Source organism: Xyrauchen texanus, chromosome 46, assembly GCF_025860055.1.
Source record: "Xyrauchen texanus isolate HMW12.3.18 chromosome 46, RBS_HiC_50CHRs, whole genome shotgun sequence".
NCBI classification, from domain to species: Eukaryota; Metazoa; Chordata; class Actinopteri; order Cypriniformes; family Catostomidae; genus Xyrauchen; species Xyrauchen texanus.
Window position 1 is genome coordinate 11,991,678 of NC_068321.1, and position 18,931 is coordinate 12,010,608.

At 37.7% G+C, this 18,931-nt stretch overlaps 2 protein-coding genes across 2 annotated transcripts in view; one reads left to right on the forward strand and one right to left on the reverse strand.

The window, feature by feature from the left end:
• Positions 1 to 5,568: 5,568 nt before the first annotated feature.
• Positions 5,569 to 8,682, reverse strand: LOC127638029 (E3 SUMO-protein ligase ZBED1-like). The gene is made up of 2 exons (XM_052119375.1): positions 8,211 to 8,682; positions 5,569 to 6,563 (listed from the first exon to the last, which is right to left on the reverse strand). Exons 1-2 carry the CDS (start codon positions 8,680 to 8,682, stop codon positions 5,569 to 5,571), a joined length of 1,467 nt encoding a protein of 488 aa, XP_051975335.1.
• Positions 8,683 to 17,525: 8,843 nt separating this feature from the next.
• Positions 17,526 to 18,931, forward strand: part of LOC127638108 (protection of telomeres protein 1-like) — a 56,208-nt gene continuing 54,802 nt past the window's right edge. Inside the window, exon 1 of the mRNA XM_052119461.1 lies at positions 17,526 to 17,645. Within this exon, the coding sequence (XP_051975421.1) occupies positions 17,526 to 17,645 (120 nt within the window). The remainder of the gene's footprint in view (positions 17,646 to 18,931) is intronic.

An 18,931-nucleotide genomic window follows, 5' to 3' on the forward strand; every position in this document is an offset into this window, starting at 1 on the left:
GATAATTCCCTCTGCGATGACTCCAGATAATCGCTCCGTTTCTTGACATCCCCCACTCTTTTGACCCCATCAGTAAATTTCGCCTCCATGGCAGTTATCAATCGACGTATCACAGCAAGATCCTCCAAGTCAGCAACAACCTTTGTTAGCATTGCCGACATGTTCAGCATCTCTCACCTCATTTCCTGCATCTCTCCAACCAAATCGACTCCCTGGCTCAGGGTCTGCTCAGAGGTGTCAGCTCGAGCACTTAAGTGTCTTTTAAAGTCTCCAGAGCCTGACGATTTTGAATTCTTTGACATATTGTCCTCCTTATGGAACAGAGTGTATCGAATCTCACCGGTTTATGTCATAAAAGGTGTTTCAACTTGCAAAGTGCGCAGTGCTCGCCGTTCACACCGATCCTCGCATGGCGTCACGTGACTCCCAAGGGTATTTTTCTTAAAAGTTGTGGCATGTTGTTACATTGATATTGGTGCAAGATAGAGCATGTCATATTATATATTGTAATTTTATTCAACTCATTATTTACCATTTCTGGTAAATAATGAGTTGTATAAAATTATCTTTTAAATTTATGCTGTTTCATAGTTGTTTGTTAACATGTAAATACAGATATGTTTTTGAAGATATTTTTGCTTTACATAGGCCTAGTATTTTTTTTTTATTTTTATAAAATTCTCAGTTCAGTATCAATAAACGAACGTGTGCTCCTTACGAAATGATTTCCGCGGTCTTTTGCGTGTTAGTGACGTACTATCCGGTATATTAAGCGCCTATTCAAACGTCAGGAGGGAGCTGAAGCCCGTGAGCACAGTAAGTGTGTAATCGTTAAATAATACATTTCATCACACGAATCATCGCTTTCAAATCAAACATGTCAACATGCATGAATGCAATCTATATTTAGACTGAACACGCTGTGTAGCTTGGGTTAAATAGGCTTACCTGCTAGGAAAATAACTAGCTAAAAAGTTTACTTTGTTGCTTTCCTCAGATCTGCATGCCATTTTATCAGAGTTTTACAATGTTTTGCTTGTTGTTTTATGTTTAATTGCAAAGCTGCATCGATAAATGTTGCATTCTTGTAATTAAGATAATTTGAAATGCGTAATGCATGATACATGTAGATGCATTAATTACTAATGCAATGTCCGAAGTCCTAATATATTTATGTGAGAGATATTTAAAGAGGTTTCAAACTCAGTAAGTACTCCAGGAGCGATGTATTGTAATTTTAATGTGATGGCTCGTTTCTCCCTACCATTGACATTAATGACAGTCGCTGTTCAACATAAATGTCAATACATAAAGGCCATCAGTCATTGTAGCTAAACAGTCTTTGTCTTCCTTCAGTTTCTGAGAAAATAGAGGAGCGCATATATCGCTTATTGTCATCATAATTTAGCGTGTTAATGGATCTTTAGCCAATGTGCCTGAGGTGCTGTTTCCTCTTGCTGTAGCTGTTGTGTTTTTGACGTTATTAGTGAACCGTTTTGTTAGCAGAGGTCCTATAGGGTCACGTTATTCTTCCTGCAGCCGTTTCATATAGTCGTTAAAACAGCACAAAGGAAGGAGATGACACAAATTACACCAAGTGTGGAAGGTTTGTTTGTCCACTTATCTTGAAGTATGCAGTGGTCAGATATATATGTGTAAAAATAACGATAGTATTATTATTTTTTCATATTCATTATGTAAACTTTTTATTTAGTAATTTGTATTTTAAACATGTTTTTTTTTACTATGTTTGCAACTGATTTAAGTTGTGGTTGAAATGTTTTTAGAATATGTCAGCCTAAGGTGTGCTATGTATTTTTTTTATGGTGTTTTTTTTTTTTTATGGACTGAAAGGAGTCATAATGTGGCATAATGTTGATTACCACCATAAATTAATTATGATTCATCCCTCCTTTTAAAAAATAAAACATCTGGTTACAGCAGGGACGGATTATGACTTGCAAAGGCCCCAGGGCCAATTATCTCCAAGGGTCCCCTCCAAAAGTTTCATGGCCATTGTCATTTTCATTGTTGATGTTTTTTTGAGCGGGGGAATTGCCAAAATGGATCACGCTACCTTAAAGCCCAGGGCCACCCCTGGCAGTCAAGGGCCCCTGAGCACTGGCTCCATTGGCCCGGTCAGTAATCCATCCCTGGGTTACTGTGAGATACTTACAATGGAAGTGAATAGGGCCAATCCGTAAACATTACAGTACTCACTGTTTCAAAAGTAGGCTATAGCTTCAAAGTGTAAACAATATGCACACTAACATGATTTTAGCATGATGAAAAGTTATATCCAATTTTACGTTTATGACATAACGCCGTAAACCCCCAAAAGGCTGTAAAAACTTTAGAGGTCAAATAATACACAAGTTTTAACAAAATAATTAATTTGTGCTCTTATAAAATTATAACCTTCACATTCCTGCCTTTTAATTTAGCCCATTCACTTTCATTAGAAGTGCCCTACTGTAATGTCAATTTTTGCTTTAAAAAATAAAATAAAAGAGGTAATCAACATTATGCCACAAATGCTGTTAATTTCGATTAACTTGTATTCAACACAAGATATTCCTTTAAGACGTTTTAACACAAAATTGGATGAAAAATCCAAGGACAAAAAATGATTCTGCGCCTGTTCAACTGCACAATAAAGCTCTGCAGATTTCAGCAGAATTGTGACATTCTTAAAAGTTCTATGTATTCCCCTTCTCTGCATGTTATTTATGAAATATTATGGCTAATTTCATAATGCTTTTAGGCTACTAATAAGAGTATAGTGCTCTCAGGTCCATGTAATAAATGTTTCTATGTTTAAATTCCTTCTGCAGAATTCTGCAGATATCCCCTAAAAATCAGAGCAGAAAATGCAAAAAAATTCTGCAGATTCTATCTGGGCCTTTGATATGATATCTAGACAGCATGTGCTCAATTAAATATGTAATGTATTGATGTCATGTGACAGTCACCTTACATTTACATTTATGCATTTGGCAGACGCTTTTATCCAAAGCGACTTACAGTGCACTTATTACAGGGACAATCCCCCCAGAGCAACCTGGAGTTAAGTGCCTTGCTCAAGGGCCCAACAGTGGCATCTTGGTGGTGCTGGGGCTTGAACCCCCGACCTTCTGGTCAGTAACCCTGAGCCTCTACCACTGAGCCACCACTGCCCCCACCACTGCCCCCACCTTGTACTTTAAAATTATTATTGTTGCATTATGCATTTGATATACTATTTTTAACAAATAGTATGCAGTATTTACGTAGCCTATACTGCACAGTTAGCAGTAAACAAACTAAAAAGTGTACGCTAGTATTCCTTTCATTCCAAACATTGTTTATTGTTTATTATTATAAAGTTAATTTAAAGTGCCTTAATCCGTCATCAGTCTATGTTGTTAAGGTGGATTTAAGGCCTATTGGTGGATTTCCACTTTAAAACAGCACACTTTAAATCTGAGCATGAATCTTTTGTACTCCTGATTTTGGAAAGGCGTCCAATATATTATCTGTGTTAATTAATTCTTTTTTGGAGTTGAGAAATCCCTTCTGGAATTAATTAGACACACTGTGTATTGATTTTTCTTTATTCTCCTGGATTCTGTGTTTTTAACAGTAAAGCCTTATTCGCTTTGTGTAGGCTTAGTTCCTTTCCGTTCCACTTTGGAGGTTTCAATTTCCTTTTTGGAGTGCCTGGGAGAAATGCGTAGGAATATTCATAAGCAATAACAACATCACTACGGTTCATCTTGATGCCCTGTGTAATGATGTCTAACGTGCGTAGTATGGAGTGAATAGCGCAACTAGATCAAAATGTGCAAAAAACATATCTGTGGTGCCAAGACACCTCAGATATCAAGAAAATAAGATTTCTTTTTCAGGGATGGGTTTGAAAACATGAAACGGGGAATGCATACATCAGTTCAGTCACGTAGATTGTTATGGTTCTTTAGCTCTGAATGAAGTTGTGGAGACACATGACATTGTTAATTTCAGCCTTTTTAAACAACCTGGAGATCCATTAAACGTGCTGCCAGTGAAGTGTAAATTGACATCATCGTGGATTTATTGGCAGTTTGTCAAGATCAGAGGTCGGTTCGAAAGGCTGTTTCAGAGGTAGAATTTCCTTCACCCATGATTTTCATTCAGGTCAGTGCAGATGGACATGCAAAGTCTGTTCTCTTTGACACTTGACACAATGACCCATAAGCCCACTTTTGTGTCATAGCACACACTATTCCAGCTCTACTCAACACAGTCCTCAAACCATTTCAGTGAGTGTGTTTACATGCACACCAATACGCCATTAACTAAAAAAATGTGCGTATTAAAAACAAATCTAACAACACAAGAAAATATTTGCATTGAAACTATCCGGTTATTCTCTGCTTTTGAATGCCAAAACACTTTCACACTTTGGATACGCCGGTAAAAATGGCAGTAAATGTGTTTACCTGCTCAGTGAAATGGGAAGAAATCTATATGTGCTGATCTGTGTTTGCTTAAAATAATAGTTCACCCAAACATTTAAATTCTCTCATAATTACTCACCCTCATGCCATCCCAGATGTGTGTGACTTTCTGTCTTCAGCAGAACACAAACAAAGATTTTTAGAAGACTATTGGAGCTCTGTAGGTCCATACTAGGGCTGGGACAACGCGTCGACGTCATCGATGACGTCACCGCAAGATATGCACGTCGATTCGTCAGACCCAAAACAAAGATGGCGGCGCCTGAGGGTAGTAGCAACAGGAGTAGCTCCTCAGACTATCAGAAGTACAAGGCACTCGTTCCTCTAAAGTAGGGCTGGGCGATATGGCCTAAAAATAAAATCTCCGATTTTATTTTTTTTAATTCGATTTACGATTTTTTCCCGATTTTCCCATCTACTTATTAAGGAAATCAATACGACAAACGGCAGACAACTTAAAGCAAATTTTGCTTTTATTTAATCAAAAGCAAGACAAATGTAACCCCCATTTCTGGGATGAATAATAAATAAATGAACACCCTCTTGGAATCAAAGTCCCAGCTGTGTTTTAAGTCACACTTTGTAGTCTAGACTAAAAGGCCTTGAGAGTAGCACCATTTTCTAAAGCATTAACAATACATTCAAATCTGAGGAAAACTAGACAGTGACATTTTTCATTGTATCTAGCCCAAACAATGCAACAACATACAGGGATACATGGCATGAACATGCACTGCATCTTACTCTTAGCAGAATTAAATTTTTCAAACCAAAAACAGAAAAAATACTGTCTTTAATTGCACTTTGCATAGAATTTTAAATAACAACATAAAGAGGCAACATCTCTGTCTTGGGTAAAATACTAATGTAAACAAAAATTTAGCAGAGTACAAAATAAATAATACATCAACTCCAACTGAAATTGATAAAGTGCAAACTTTGCTTTAAAAAAATAAACCGTGCCATTTGTGTCCCTGAATGTATGAACACTTGAACAGGAAAGAAAAATCACATTTTGGTTGAGGTGCAGAACATGAGATATGTGCTTAAGTTACTGTCAATAACATTTAAACATTTTTGGCAAGGAAAATCAGCCTGTCCACTGCCTCTGGCTTGAGGCAAGCTCTGCTGCATGTGACAACTCCTCCCCCACACTGAAAAGCCTCTCAGATGGGGCACTTGTTGCAGGGATACTGAGGTATTTCTTGGCCAGGTGACTGAGCCTTGAGAAGTTGGATTTGTTGATCTTCCACCACTGCAGTGGATCAGTGTCAGGGTCTGCCTCTGGCAAGAGCAGATAGGTTGCCAGTTCAGTCTCTATTTTAGCTTCTTCCGACTGGTCAGAGGTTGGCACAACAACACTCTTCTTGAAGAAGGTTGCTAAGGTCTTTTTCCTCTTGGGGTCTGGCTGAGGCCTTGCCTCTTCCTGGTCCACCTGCACAACTGGACCAGGCTGTGGTGTGCTTTTGTCAGCGGGGAAAGACAGAAGTTCACTGACAGCTCTTCTTTTGACTTGCTCCACCTTGTCTGGGTCGATGTAGGATGTCTGGAACCTTGGATCCATCAGAGAGGCCATGTCCAAGAGCTCATCCTTGACAGGATCACTGTATTTGTCAACAAGGTATCCCAGTATTTTCCTTTTTATTGTTTTGGTAAGCTCTGTGTCGTTGTCCTCAGGCTGCAAAAGACTGGTTTTGAACAGATGGATAACAGGCTTGACGTATGAGACACTGACATACATTTCCCCTGATAGCGCATCCGTAAAGTCTTGGAGTGCTTTAACCGCCTTGTTTACTGACTCCAAAACCTCGATGTCTTGCCAAGAGGGCACAAGATGGCGGCTTTTAACATCAGACCCCAGGACACGGGCTATAGCCTTCTCCTGTTCCAGGAATCGCTCGATCATCTTTTGGCGGGAGCCCCATCTGGTTGGGGATTCTGTTGTTAGCTGATGAGGGGGAAGGCCAAGCTCTGACTGAGCTACACCCAGCTCTCTTCTTTTCTTCCAGCTGTAGGAAAAAGCAGCGACTATCTTCTTGCATACTCCAATGGCACGATCTATGCGGGGATCCTTAACACCATTCTCTGTATGATAAAGAATAAAACACAAAGACATACATCACTACTGGGATGGGGACTTTAATAAATATCAGTCTACATCCATCTAAAAATTATTTATTTTCTTCTGTATTTCAAAACTTTGTCATTCCAAAACTCAGACACTACAGAGATGCACAAAAATAATTTTTGTTTACTATAGGCATATGTGCAGTTTGTGGAGAAATTTGAATCCATTTTATAAAATAATCCATTCGACTGTCTTTATGAATAAAATACAGATCAAATGGACAATGCATATTGAAACATTCTTGCCGAGTTTTTTTTTTTTTTTTTGGCTTGGCCTAATAAAAAAAAAAATGTATTTTAATAAATCACATACAGCTCTTAAACTTTTTAAACGGTGGATGAACCGCAGTCAAGTTGTCAGACAATCGTCTTTTCGCAGTCGAGTCAGCTTGACTAAATGTTGGGTTGGCTGACTGAAAAAAAATAATATATAGATCGCATTAATTATCACGGCCGTATCGCCTGCGATAATTAATGCGATATGGCTTAGCTTGTCAGTGAACTACGGCTCTGTGTAGTAAATGCCGCTCCATCTGAAAGCAGGTGTTCACTTGGTGGAGAACCTCACCTGGTCCCTCAACACCAGCTCTATCACCAAGAAAGCCCAGCAGCGTCTCTACTTTCTTCGAAGGCTGAGGAAAGCACATCTCCCAACCACCATCCTCACTACATTCTATAGAGGGACTATTGAGAGCATCCTGAGCAGCTGCATCACTGCCTGGTTTGGGACTTGCACCGTTTCGGACCGCAAAGCCCTGCAGAGGATAGTGAGGACAGCTGAGAAGATCATTGGGGTCTCTCTTCCTCCATCAAAGACATTTACAAAAAACACTGTATCCGCAAAGCAACCAGCATTGTGGACGACCCCACACACCCCTCACACAAACTCTTTACCCTCCTCCCGTCTGGCAAGAGGTACCGAAGCATTCGGGCCCTCACGGCCAGACTGTGTAACAGCTTCTTCCCCAAGCCATCAGACTCCTCAATACTCAGAGACTGGTTTGACACACACGTGTCCTGAGTTGCACTTTAATTACTGTCACTTTATAACTGTCTGCTACCTCAATAACTGCTATGTGCATAGAACATTATCTCATAGTATGTTATGTTTACATTTTTAGAAACTGTCATCTTTTTGCACTACTGAGTACTGGTCGGTGCTGCACTGTCTATTGTCCTGTTCATTGTCAGAAATTTGTTGTACTGTCCTGTACTTTTTGCACATGTTTGCACGTGCACTTTATATAGGTATATGTAGGTTTTTTTATATAGGTATTTTATTTCGTTGTGTTGTCTCATGTGGTCCTGTGTTGGTCCTTTGTTGTTTTTATGTAGCACCATGGTCCTGGAGGAACGTTGTCTCGTTTTGCTGTGTACTGTACTAACTGTATATGGTTGAAAGGACAATAAAAACCACTTGACTTGACTTGACTTGAGGTGATGGCGATTTACTACTAATCAAGAAAACCAGTTTTACTGACGAGATGCGCATAACAATGTCATCCGATATATCGCCCAGCCCTACTAGCTTGACTGCGTTTTGGATGAGGAAAATATGTGCTCTGTCAAAATTTAATATTTTATTTTACTTATTGTTAAACGTACCAATAGCGTTGTGTAGTTTGTGTCCAAAGCACTGGAGGTTTGGCCATCCGTTCACTCTCAGGGCTTTAATCATGTTGGTGCCGCTGTCAGTTGTCATGCAGCATAGACGATTCTCAGACAGGTTCCAGCAGTCGAGAGCGTCTCTCAGTCCCTTAGCAACAAGTTCACCGGTGTGGTCCTCGGGAAAGTATGACGTTTGGAGGGAAATACTCCGCAAATCCCACGCATTGTTAATGAAATGCACCGTTAAACTCATGTAAGGTCGCATAGTCCGACTGGACCACATGTCGGATGTTGCCGAATAAAAGGACAGCTCCTCCAGTTCTCTGCTGACTTTCTCTCGTGTGTTGTTGTACAGCTGGGGCAAGGCGACTTCACCGAAGTACTTGCGGCTGGGTAGCTCATATCTGGGGTCTAAGGTTTTAATCAAATTAATAAACCCCGTCTTCTCCACGGTATATATGGGTACCATGTCTTTGGCTATGTGCAAAGCGACCGCTTCGGTGATTGTTCTCCACCGTGCCCCTTTCCTGTCATATGTGGTGCCTTGTGCAAAGGATTCGGCAAAGGATTTGATGGTCACTGCGGTTTTGTTCGTCTCGGAGAGACTGGCATGTTTCATATTCGGCTGGATGTCTCTGTTTCAGGTGTTGGAATAGGTTTGTGGTGCTGCTGCCTTTGACTGCGATGGGCTTTAGGCAAATGTTGCAGCGTGGGGTCTCTTGCTTTACGTCTGTCGCAGCAAACCCATACCAGTTCCAAACAACAGATGATTTTATTCCTTTCTTGGGAACAAACTTCCCACTCTCGCCGGTAGCCATGTTGTCGCTTGCTGTATGCTGTTGCCGTTTCGTGTGTGCTATGATGTTGTTGTTGTCGCTTGCCATACTGCTATGTGAAACTAACGCTACGGATGCTCCGGGGAGCCAAAAATGCGCCATTACACAAAAACTCGATTTACTTATTTTTTAAATCGCCCGCAACAAAAAATTCGAATTAATTCATTGAATCGATTTTTCGCCCAGGCCTACTCTAAAGTATGGGAATTCTTTTAAATTAAAGGAAACAATTCCGTGATATGTCGTCTTTGCAAAATGGAGATGGCCTTCCATTCTAGCATGCACCACGGCAATGCATCAGCACCTGAAGAAGTGCCCCCCGCATGCACACGCACACACACACACACACACACACACACACACACACACACAGTATGAAAGGAAAGTGAAAGAGTGTGAGTTGTTATTTGCATGTGAATGAAGATGCTTTTTTTCAGTATGTTCAACATAAATGTTGAATTCTGAATGTTTATTTTCATTATTTATTTTTTGTTGGAAAAGCACTTTCTGTATTCGCTTAAAGCCCTCAAGTTTACAATAGTTACTGTATTCTTTCAATTGCTCTAAACAAGTGTTTTAGGTGACCATTTTATTTTTTTTATTGAATGCTAGACAACAAGTTGTTGTTATTTTATTCTGAAAGAAGAATTACAAGATGCACTTTTTTTCAGTAAGCTAGGGTGTTTTCAAGGCTTCAAGGTTTTATTGAATGCTACTTCTGACTAAGAATGCATTACTTTGCACTTGTATAGTCTTTTATTTTGGAATTTTAAGAGCAATAAACATATATTGCAATGTTAAGGAATTCATTTTTTTTTTCATTCAGATATGTAAATCAACATGTATAAATTGCTATTAGTCAATTAATGGGGAGATAATCGAAATCGAATCGGACTGGGAAAATGAATCGTTAGATTAATCGATGCATCGAAAAAATAATCGCTAGATTAATTGTTTAAAAAATAATTGTTTATCCCAGCCCTTGTCCATACAATGCAAGTGGATGCTGATTAGCATGTTAAAGCTCCAAAAAGCACAAAAGCAGCATAAAATCAATACATTTGACTCCAGTGGTTAAATTAATGTCTTCTAAAGTGATATGATCACTTTGGATGAGAATCAATATGTATGTCCTTTTCACTATAATTGTTTACTTCTGGCCTGTCCAAAACGGGACTCTGTTCCCTCTACTTTTTGGAGCTTTAAAGTGCTAATCACCACCACTTGCATTGTATGGACCTACAGAGCTGCAATAATCTTAATTTGTGTTCAGCAGAAGAAATAAAGTCATACACATCTGGGATGGCATGAGGGTGAGTAAATGATGAGAGAATTTTTATTTTTGTGTGAACTAACTCTTTAAACCGTTCATGAACTTACCCTAATAAAGGGAAATAGTTTAAGGCATTTACATGACCTTACATGTTGTCGGCTTATTAAACATAGTCAGTGTAAGATCTATTGTGGCACCTGCAGTAATCGTGTAACATGTCTTCCTAGTTTTCAAAAGGAAAAGGGTTAGGTGATATGACAGTATACCATAAACCCTTATAACTATCAAAAATCTGCTTACTAAAAAAATCCTACAACGCAAGAAAACCGCTTTTAAAGAAGGTCGACTAGTTGCACGTTTATGATATTAATTTAATTACTTAAATATATATTTTTGGTCGGGAATCAGAAAATTGTTTGATTTCCAGGACTGAGAGAGAATGTTATAAGTAACATTGCTAACACTGTTCTACATTACAGAGAAATAATAAACCGTAATAATGAGCCTTTAAAATATTAATTTTGCAAGCGCACGCACGAAGCGTGTCACAGCGACACTGGCAAAAGCTGTAATGATTCTGAATGTGTTAGAAAAATTTTGTTAATTAATAGAGAGAAATGCACATTAGGGTTGTGCTGACTAGGGTTGTGCCGATGGACGATATCATCGTCCATCGTGATGGCTGACCAACATCACGATGTAGAGCCACCATCGTGATGCCACGCCCCCTTTTGCGAGTCTTGCTAGTGTGACTCCCTAATCCTAGTCTCTTCTATAGTTAACCTAAAAACTTTGCAGGGATTGCTCTGTAAATTAAATTGAGAATATAACTAATGAATATATGCTATTTTAAATACTGTAGTATATGCCAGAGACGTGACGTGTTAGTCTGTGAAAATACTGTGTCAGGCAGGCTACACAAATATTAATCTTGACATTGTTAGCTTCTTGTCTTTTTTTTACATGTCTTACACTGTACATTTAGATTAAAATATTTTATGTTGTAGGCTACAAGAAAATAGCCTTTATTAATTAATTATTAGTAGTTGTAGTGTCTCAGAAAATCTTGTTCATTGTCACATAGCTCTTGTATACACTGAAGCGGCAGTTTAAGATAAACCCAGACCAGCGAACGTCAAATAACTTTTGTCTGGTTAATACTTTTAAAGCTAAATTTCCTTGGCCATAAATCCATAATGTCAAATCAAATGAAAGAAACAAGGTGAATATGAATAACACACATTTATTAAAACATAGAAGAACAACAAATAAAACAAGAAAACGGGAACAACACTCAGACCGAAACTCTGCATTAACATTTCACTTATAATTAGCAGCACAATTAACTTCAGCACTGGCTACAAAATAAATTATGTTATTGAAATATTGTAAAGTGGTCATATGAACTACACAAATGAACGTTTAAAAAATAATATGCAAAATCGAATAGCTCCGCAACGGATGGCGAAAAATGCGTAAAGGAGTCTAATATCTTTCACCATAGACCATGTTTAAATTTCGATGTTTCTGGCCAGAAATACCAACATATTCACTTTATCTGGTTTTAAGAAGCTGCGGATTGGAGTGACTACACTACCCGCTGTGCTGAAGACCCGCTCTGATGGAGTACTGCTAGCACATATGCACAGATATTTCCGTGCTAATCTTGCCATGAACGGAAACCTTTTGTTGTTCGTTTTCCACCAAGTCAGTGGGTCCTCTTCCCCATCAATGGCCATTTCCTGCAGGTACATGTTCATTTCTGCCTCGACCTTTTGCTCAGAGGGCAGTAAGTGATTATTCGCAAATGATCGCAAATGATATTTTGCTCGTTTTCCCATGTATAAAATTATTATTATTAGGGTATTATTATTAAATTACATTACAAATAATTTGCCCCACTGCACACAGACACGTGCTTGAAGAAACACACTTTAATATAGTATTAAGAACAGATGACAGAAAATCCGTCTATGCGCATGTATGACATGCTGTTTATTCAGAGGTGTACAGTCTCGTGGAACACGCACATGTAAAAGGTTCTCACTCTTTCTTTGTTTCTGTCTTCTGATTTTTTTTTTTGCAAGAATAGTATCGTCTATGAATGCTGCATATGACCTCAGACTTCTAAGCTCAGGAGGTGCTTTGATTTCAGTTCACTTTATTTCCACAGAGCAGTTCATTGTCAACGCAACTCTGCAGCCTGTAAAATAATACAAAAACATGTTCAGCTCTAACCATGATTTATATATCAGTGATTATTATCATCATTATAATTATTATTTTTACATTTAATATTGTTTTTATGTCTTTATTTTTGTACATAATTGTCCGCCTGCATGTTTAGACGGATTCTTGCCAGTAAATTTACATTTATGGAAAGGTGTTTACTTATATACAGGGTTGAGATGGTTACTTTTGAAATGTATTCCACTACAGATTACATAAAATGTAACTTGTAATGTATTCCGTTAGATTACTCAAGATCAAAAGTACTTTGGATTACTTCTTCAGCACTGGTTGATTTTTTTTTTCACTTGTTTTGACTATAAAAACTCTGCCAGTACAGTAAGACAAAATACACATGTAAAAACCTAAATATCTTATGCAGTGTTGTTTCTAAAACAATATAAATCAAATTGATCTTGTTTTAAGAATTTTTTTAGATTTTTACAGGAAAACAATACAAAAATTATTATCAAGAATATGATTTTTGCCCTAATATCAAAGATCTTACTATAAAAATAAATGATGATCCAACATGAATTTTCTTGATAAAATAATATGATCGTTTCTGGTAACGTGTGTGTAAAATGGCTAGAAATAGTATTTTAGCTTAGCGTAAAGCTGACAATTTACACAAGGTTTATTTCTATTTCTTCTGCCGCAAACTTACTTCAAACTTACTTCTCTGTCTGCTCGTATGAATGTAACACATCATAAGAAAGTGTTTCACCGCTGTTCAAATGCACTTTGGATCACATCATTTATATGAATAAATGTTTTCCATCTGAAAGGACTAAATATTAAATGAAACAAATGACAATAAAATGCAAAGTAATCTCTTCAGTAATCAAAATACTTTTTGAATGTAACTGTATTGTAATTACCAATTATTTAAATTGTAACTTTAGTGCAATATAGTTACTAATATTTTGTAATTTAAATACGTAATACCATATATATGTGTGTGTGTATGTATGTATGTATGTGTGTATATATATATATATATATATATATATATATATATATATATATATATATATATATATATATATATATACATATATATATATACTCTATATCTCTATCTCTCACCTAAAGGATTATTAGGAACACCATACTAATACTGTGTTTGACCCCTTTCAGCCTTCAGAACTGCCTTAATTCTACGTGGCATTGATTCAACAAGGTGCTGAAAGCATTCTTTAGAAATGTTGGCCCATATTGATAGGACAGCATCTTGCAGTTGATGGAGATTTGTGGGATGCACATCCAGAGCACGAAGCTCCCGTTCCACCACATCCCAAAGATGCTCTATTGGGTTGAGATCTGGTGACTGTGGGGGCCATTTTAGTACAGTGAACTCATTGTCATGTTCAAGAAACCAATTTGAAATGATTCAAGCTTTGTGACATGGTGCATTATCCTGCTGGAAGTAGCCATCAGAGGATGGGTACATGGTCGCCATAAAGGGATGGACATGGTCAGAAACAATGCTCAGGTAGGCTGTGGCATTTAAACGATGCCCAATTGGCACTAAGGGGCCTAAAGTGTGCCAAGAAAACATCCCCCACACCAATACACCACCACCACCAGCCTGCACAGTGGTAACAAGGCATGGTGGATCCATGTTCTCATTCTGTTTACGCCAAATTCTGACTCTACCATATGAATGTCTCAACAGAAATCGAGACTCATCAGACCAGGCAACATTTTTCCAGTCTTCAACTGTCCAATTTTGGTGAGCTCTTGCAAATTGTAGCCTCTTTTTCCTATTTGTAGTGGAGATGAGTGGTACTCGGTGGGGTCTTCTGCTGTTGTAGCCCATCCGCCTCAAGGTTGTGCGGCTTCACAAATGCTTTGCTGCATACCTCGGTTGTAACGAGTGGTTATTTCAGGCAAAGTTGCTCTTCTATCAGCTTGAATCAGTCGGCCCATTCTCCTCTGACCTCTAGCATCAACAAGGCATTTTCGCCCACAGGACTGCCGCATACTGGATGTTTTTCCCTTTTCACACCATTCTTTGTAAACCCTAGAAATGGTTGTGCGTGAAAATCCCAGTAACTGAGCAGATTGTGAAATACTCAGACCGGCCCGTCTGGCACCAACAACCATGCCACGCTCAAAATTGCTTAAATCACCTTTCTTTCCCATTCTGACATTCAGTTTGGAGTTCAGGAGATTGTCTTGACCAGGACCACACCCCTAAATGCATTGAAGCAACTGCCATGTGATTGGTTGATTAGATAATTGCATTAATGAGAAATTGAACAGGTGTTCCTAATAATCCTTTAGGTGAGTGTGTGTGTGTGTGTGTGTGTGTGTGTGTGTGTGTGTGTGTGTGTGTGTGTGTGTGTGTGTATGTGTAGTATGTATATATATATATATATATATATATATATATATAATCTCTATATATCACTTTATTTTATTTGCTTTTTCATTTCGTTTGAGTGCAGTTTGAATTTTGAAATGTATTTGATTTAAGTTTTAAATTTTTTTAATTGAATTATTTTTTTAATTACATTTTCAATGGAGAATCACTAAAGCAAGAATATTCATGATCCCACAGCCCAGGAGTTGGCGATGTAATTGGATATTGCGATTTTATATATATATATATATATATATATATATATATATATATATATATATATATATATATATATATATATATATATATATATATAATATTAGGGCTGTCAATCGATTACAATTTTTAATCGAATTAATTACATGGTGTCCCGATTAATTAATCGTATATACAAATATTTGCTTATATATATATATATATATATATATATATATATATATAGAAAATAAAAAAATATTCAGATAATTCAAATGCATTACATTCCTGTAGCAGAAGAGTTAATCATTGATAAGACAATACAAAAAGTTGCTTTAGAATACAATGTATTGTTTACTACTATATTATTGAACATAAGTCAATCATGGGCATACAGTTCACAGCAATCCATTTCACAAGTGAATTTGTCAATCCGTTGGAGATTTATTATGAGGGCTTGTTTAAGGATCCGTCAATGTACACCTGCGTCAGACATGCTTGTGTAGCGTCTTGGATGCGTTGCGTCATAAACATAACATTTTTAGGTCACTGTGTCAAGTTAAATATAGTTTAATACTTAGAACACATCTTCAGATCTCTTAGTTCGGATTTGCGCTCCATCAAGTGTTTTGAACACAAGAATGTAACGCATGTCTGTATTGTTCTGCTGCTCAAGGGTGTTTTTCTTCACTGTTTAAACTGCGCCTTGCCACACAGCTGAAGTTTCACTTACTGCCCTCTGGAATAAACAGGAGGTACTACAAGCTTGCATTTCTCAAGAATCTCCCATATTACGGTCCGGGGGCATTGCGATTAATGGCGTAAATGTTTTTAACGCGTTTATTTTTAGTCAAATTAATCGCACTGAATTAACACGTTAAATCAACAGCCCTAATAAATAAATATATATATATATATATATATATATATATATATATATATAGATAACATGCATGCTTTTTATCTATACAAGCTGGGTACATTTTGTTTTTTAGAGTAATCTGAGGTTAAGCACAATTTATGATACTATTTTATCAGATTTTACTGCTGATGTGAAATATGTTCTTTTGATTGTAATCTTGAGACCAACCATTTTGGAGATTTCGGTCTTTCACCATTCAAGTAGATAGGAGCTGCACTTTCATGATGGGAAATAGCTTCCCGGGAGAGTTCCAAACATGGCCACCAGTAGACTGACTCAGAAAGACTTTGGCTATTCTTGGTTTCTGACATCAAAATGTAAAGAGACATAGGTTAAGACGGTAAAAGGGCATTTACATGCAACATGAAATGGGGATAATGGGGATAAATCTGTGTGAGTCGATTGGTTAATGTTTTTTCTTTATCAGGGTATGGTCATAAATGGTTTAAGCCATCTCCTATTATGCTTAATTAAATGTTTTCAATTTATTAAGCATAATAGGAGTAAGGTTGTACATGTAAACACGCTCACTGTATCAGTTCTGAATATTAGTTATCAGACTTGCAAACAAAAATTATCCTTTTCATTATTGGTTGTAAAAAAAAAACAATATCAGTTGATCCTTATAGCTGACACTTTTGAAGTCTGTTCCACTTCCTGCTTACTCTGCACCACTTTTTGTCCTATTTTTCCAATTATTTGATTCACTGGAGAATAAATTGGGGGTTCTTTGTGGCAGGCATCCAGCAGATGTTGTTTACAAGGGGTCGAGACTCCACAATGCTTAGAGGCAATGGCCAGAAGGTCTATAAATGTTCAAGGCCCTTGATAGAACGTTCACCCAGATGTTCAAGCCTTGAAGAGGTTTCTTGTGAAAGCAAATTCGACGAAACTTCCACTGAGTACAATGTTTGTGTTCTTCTTGACAAGTTGGAAGACTGTTCCATCAAATGAAGCCACTTGAGATCTTTTTCATGTCAGCTTAGCATACAGTTTTGCTTGCATTGAGATGAAGTCAAGCTACACCGGTAGTCGCTGTCAGAATTAATTAGTTTGATTTGTGACTCCTGCCGGTTTCTTCCATTGCCTTTCTTAACGCAAGAGTGTGTGTGTGTGTGTGTGTGTGTGTGTGTGTGTGTGTGTGTGTGTGTGTGTGTGTGTGTGTGTGTGTGTGTGTGTGTGTGTGTGGAGCTTAACCGCATGGACACAAACACCAACGTACACACAATTCTTCACTCTCAATTAGTAAACTGTATGAAATGTCTATTTTTGTGGCTCAATGCCACATGGGCTAAATCACTTGTGAGAGATGTAGACATGTGACTTTGCCACAATGCGTTGGTTTAGTCTGTGTATCACTGCATCTAGAAGCTTATGTTCCTCAAAATCTTTTCACATTAATTTGAATCAGAGCTTGCTTTGTTCTTTTGCTTGGCAACATATTAGCAAAGTTATTTGTTATTATTGTTACAGCTATCAGCAAAACGATATGCCTGTCCATACAGTCAACGATTCATCTGACCTAGATGCTAAGGTCTCTTCTCGCCTTCAGCGCGTCTGTATAACAAGCCTTACTTTCACCTATGACCCCTCACACAGATGTGTAAAGGTTTGATGACATTATTTCATTGGGTTCTCATCTAAAAACTTTCTGTCATTCTGTCCATTAAGGTCCTGCTTAGTGATTGCTTCTATAACAGACATCACAGACCTTTGAACTATTTACACTGAATTAAATCTAGATTTATCTAATTAGAATTCAATTTATCACTGAGAAAGGTAAGCCTCAAGTCTTTTATCAGTTTTTTCTATAAAAAATGTCCCATAATCATTAAAGGGATAGTTCATCCAAATATGAAAATTCTGTCATAATTTCCATACCTTTAAGCCATCCCAGATGTTCAAGTCTTTCCTTCTTCAGCAGAACTGAAGTGAAGACTTTTATTAGCACATTTCAGCTAATTTTGTCCATACAACACAAGTGAATGGGTGCCATCAGTCTGCTGGCTATTCAACGGCCCAAAAGACATATTTAGGCAGCATAAATGTTATCCACACGGCTCCAGTCGAACAATTAATGTCTTCAGAAGCAAATCGATATGTTTGTGTAAAAAATAGATAATTAAAACTTTATTAACTTTAAAAACTCGCTTCCTGCCAGCGCAATGGCGCATTCATGCATGAAGTCGGAAGCACCCGCTTTGTATACAACAGAGGAACGAACGTCACGTGAGAGTTAGGTCATTTCAAACAACAATCGAGTGCTGGGCAGAAGCATAGACTTCAAGTTAAAACGTTTTAATTATCGATTTGATTCTTACATCAATATATTGGTTTACTTCAGAAGACATTAATTGATTGACTGGAGTCGTGTGGATTACTTTTATGCTGCCTAAATATGACTTTTGGGTTTTTTACTTCTTTGGGTGAAGTAACCCTTTTAAGGTGCAATATGTAACAATTTTCATATAATATTCACCTGTTGTTTTTTTTTTGGCCAATGTGTGAACGGACTTCCTAGGTTGCCTATTAAAGCCTGCAGACTGATTTTCATGTGAAGGGAGTGGGTTGTTTTTGCCGGGAAAATCTAAAGGATGTGACGTTTATGCGCGCTCCAGAGAGTCTTGCCTCAGTGCTTCTCTTCCACTATTAAACAGCGTCAACAAACTGCAACACTAGGCAACGTTATCTTAGAGATGGAATCCAGGCTAAGCAAGAACGTGATCCTGGTTGAGCGAAAACTAGAGTGAACGTCGGCAGGGCATTTGATTCCTGGAGGGACCTTCTAAAAACCCACCCTTAATTGGTGTTCTTCTTATTGTACAGGTAAACTTACATAACTGCAAAGCATGTGAAATATAGTGTATCGTATAAATGCAGTCAATGTATCAGGCA

Excerpts from the sequence above, each read along its gene's own strand:
- LOC127638029 (XM_052119375.1), bottom strand. The coding sequence starts at position 8,682 with ATGGTACCCATATATACCGTGGAGAAGACGGGGTTTATTAATTTGATT. Across the intron at positions 6,564-8,210 it reads CAAACTACACAACGCTATTG|AGAATGGTGTTAAGGATCCC; the intron begins GTACGTTTAACA and ends TTTATCATACAG.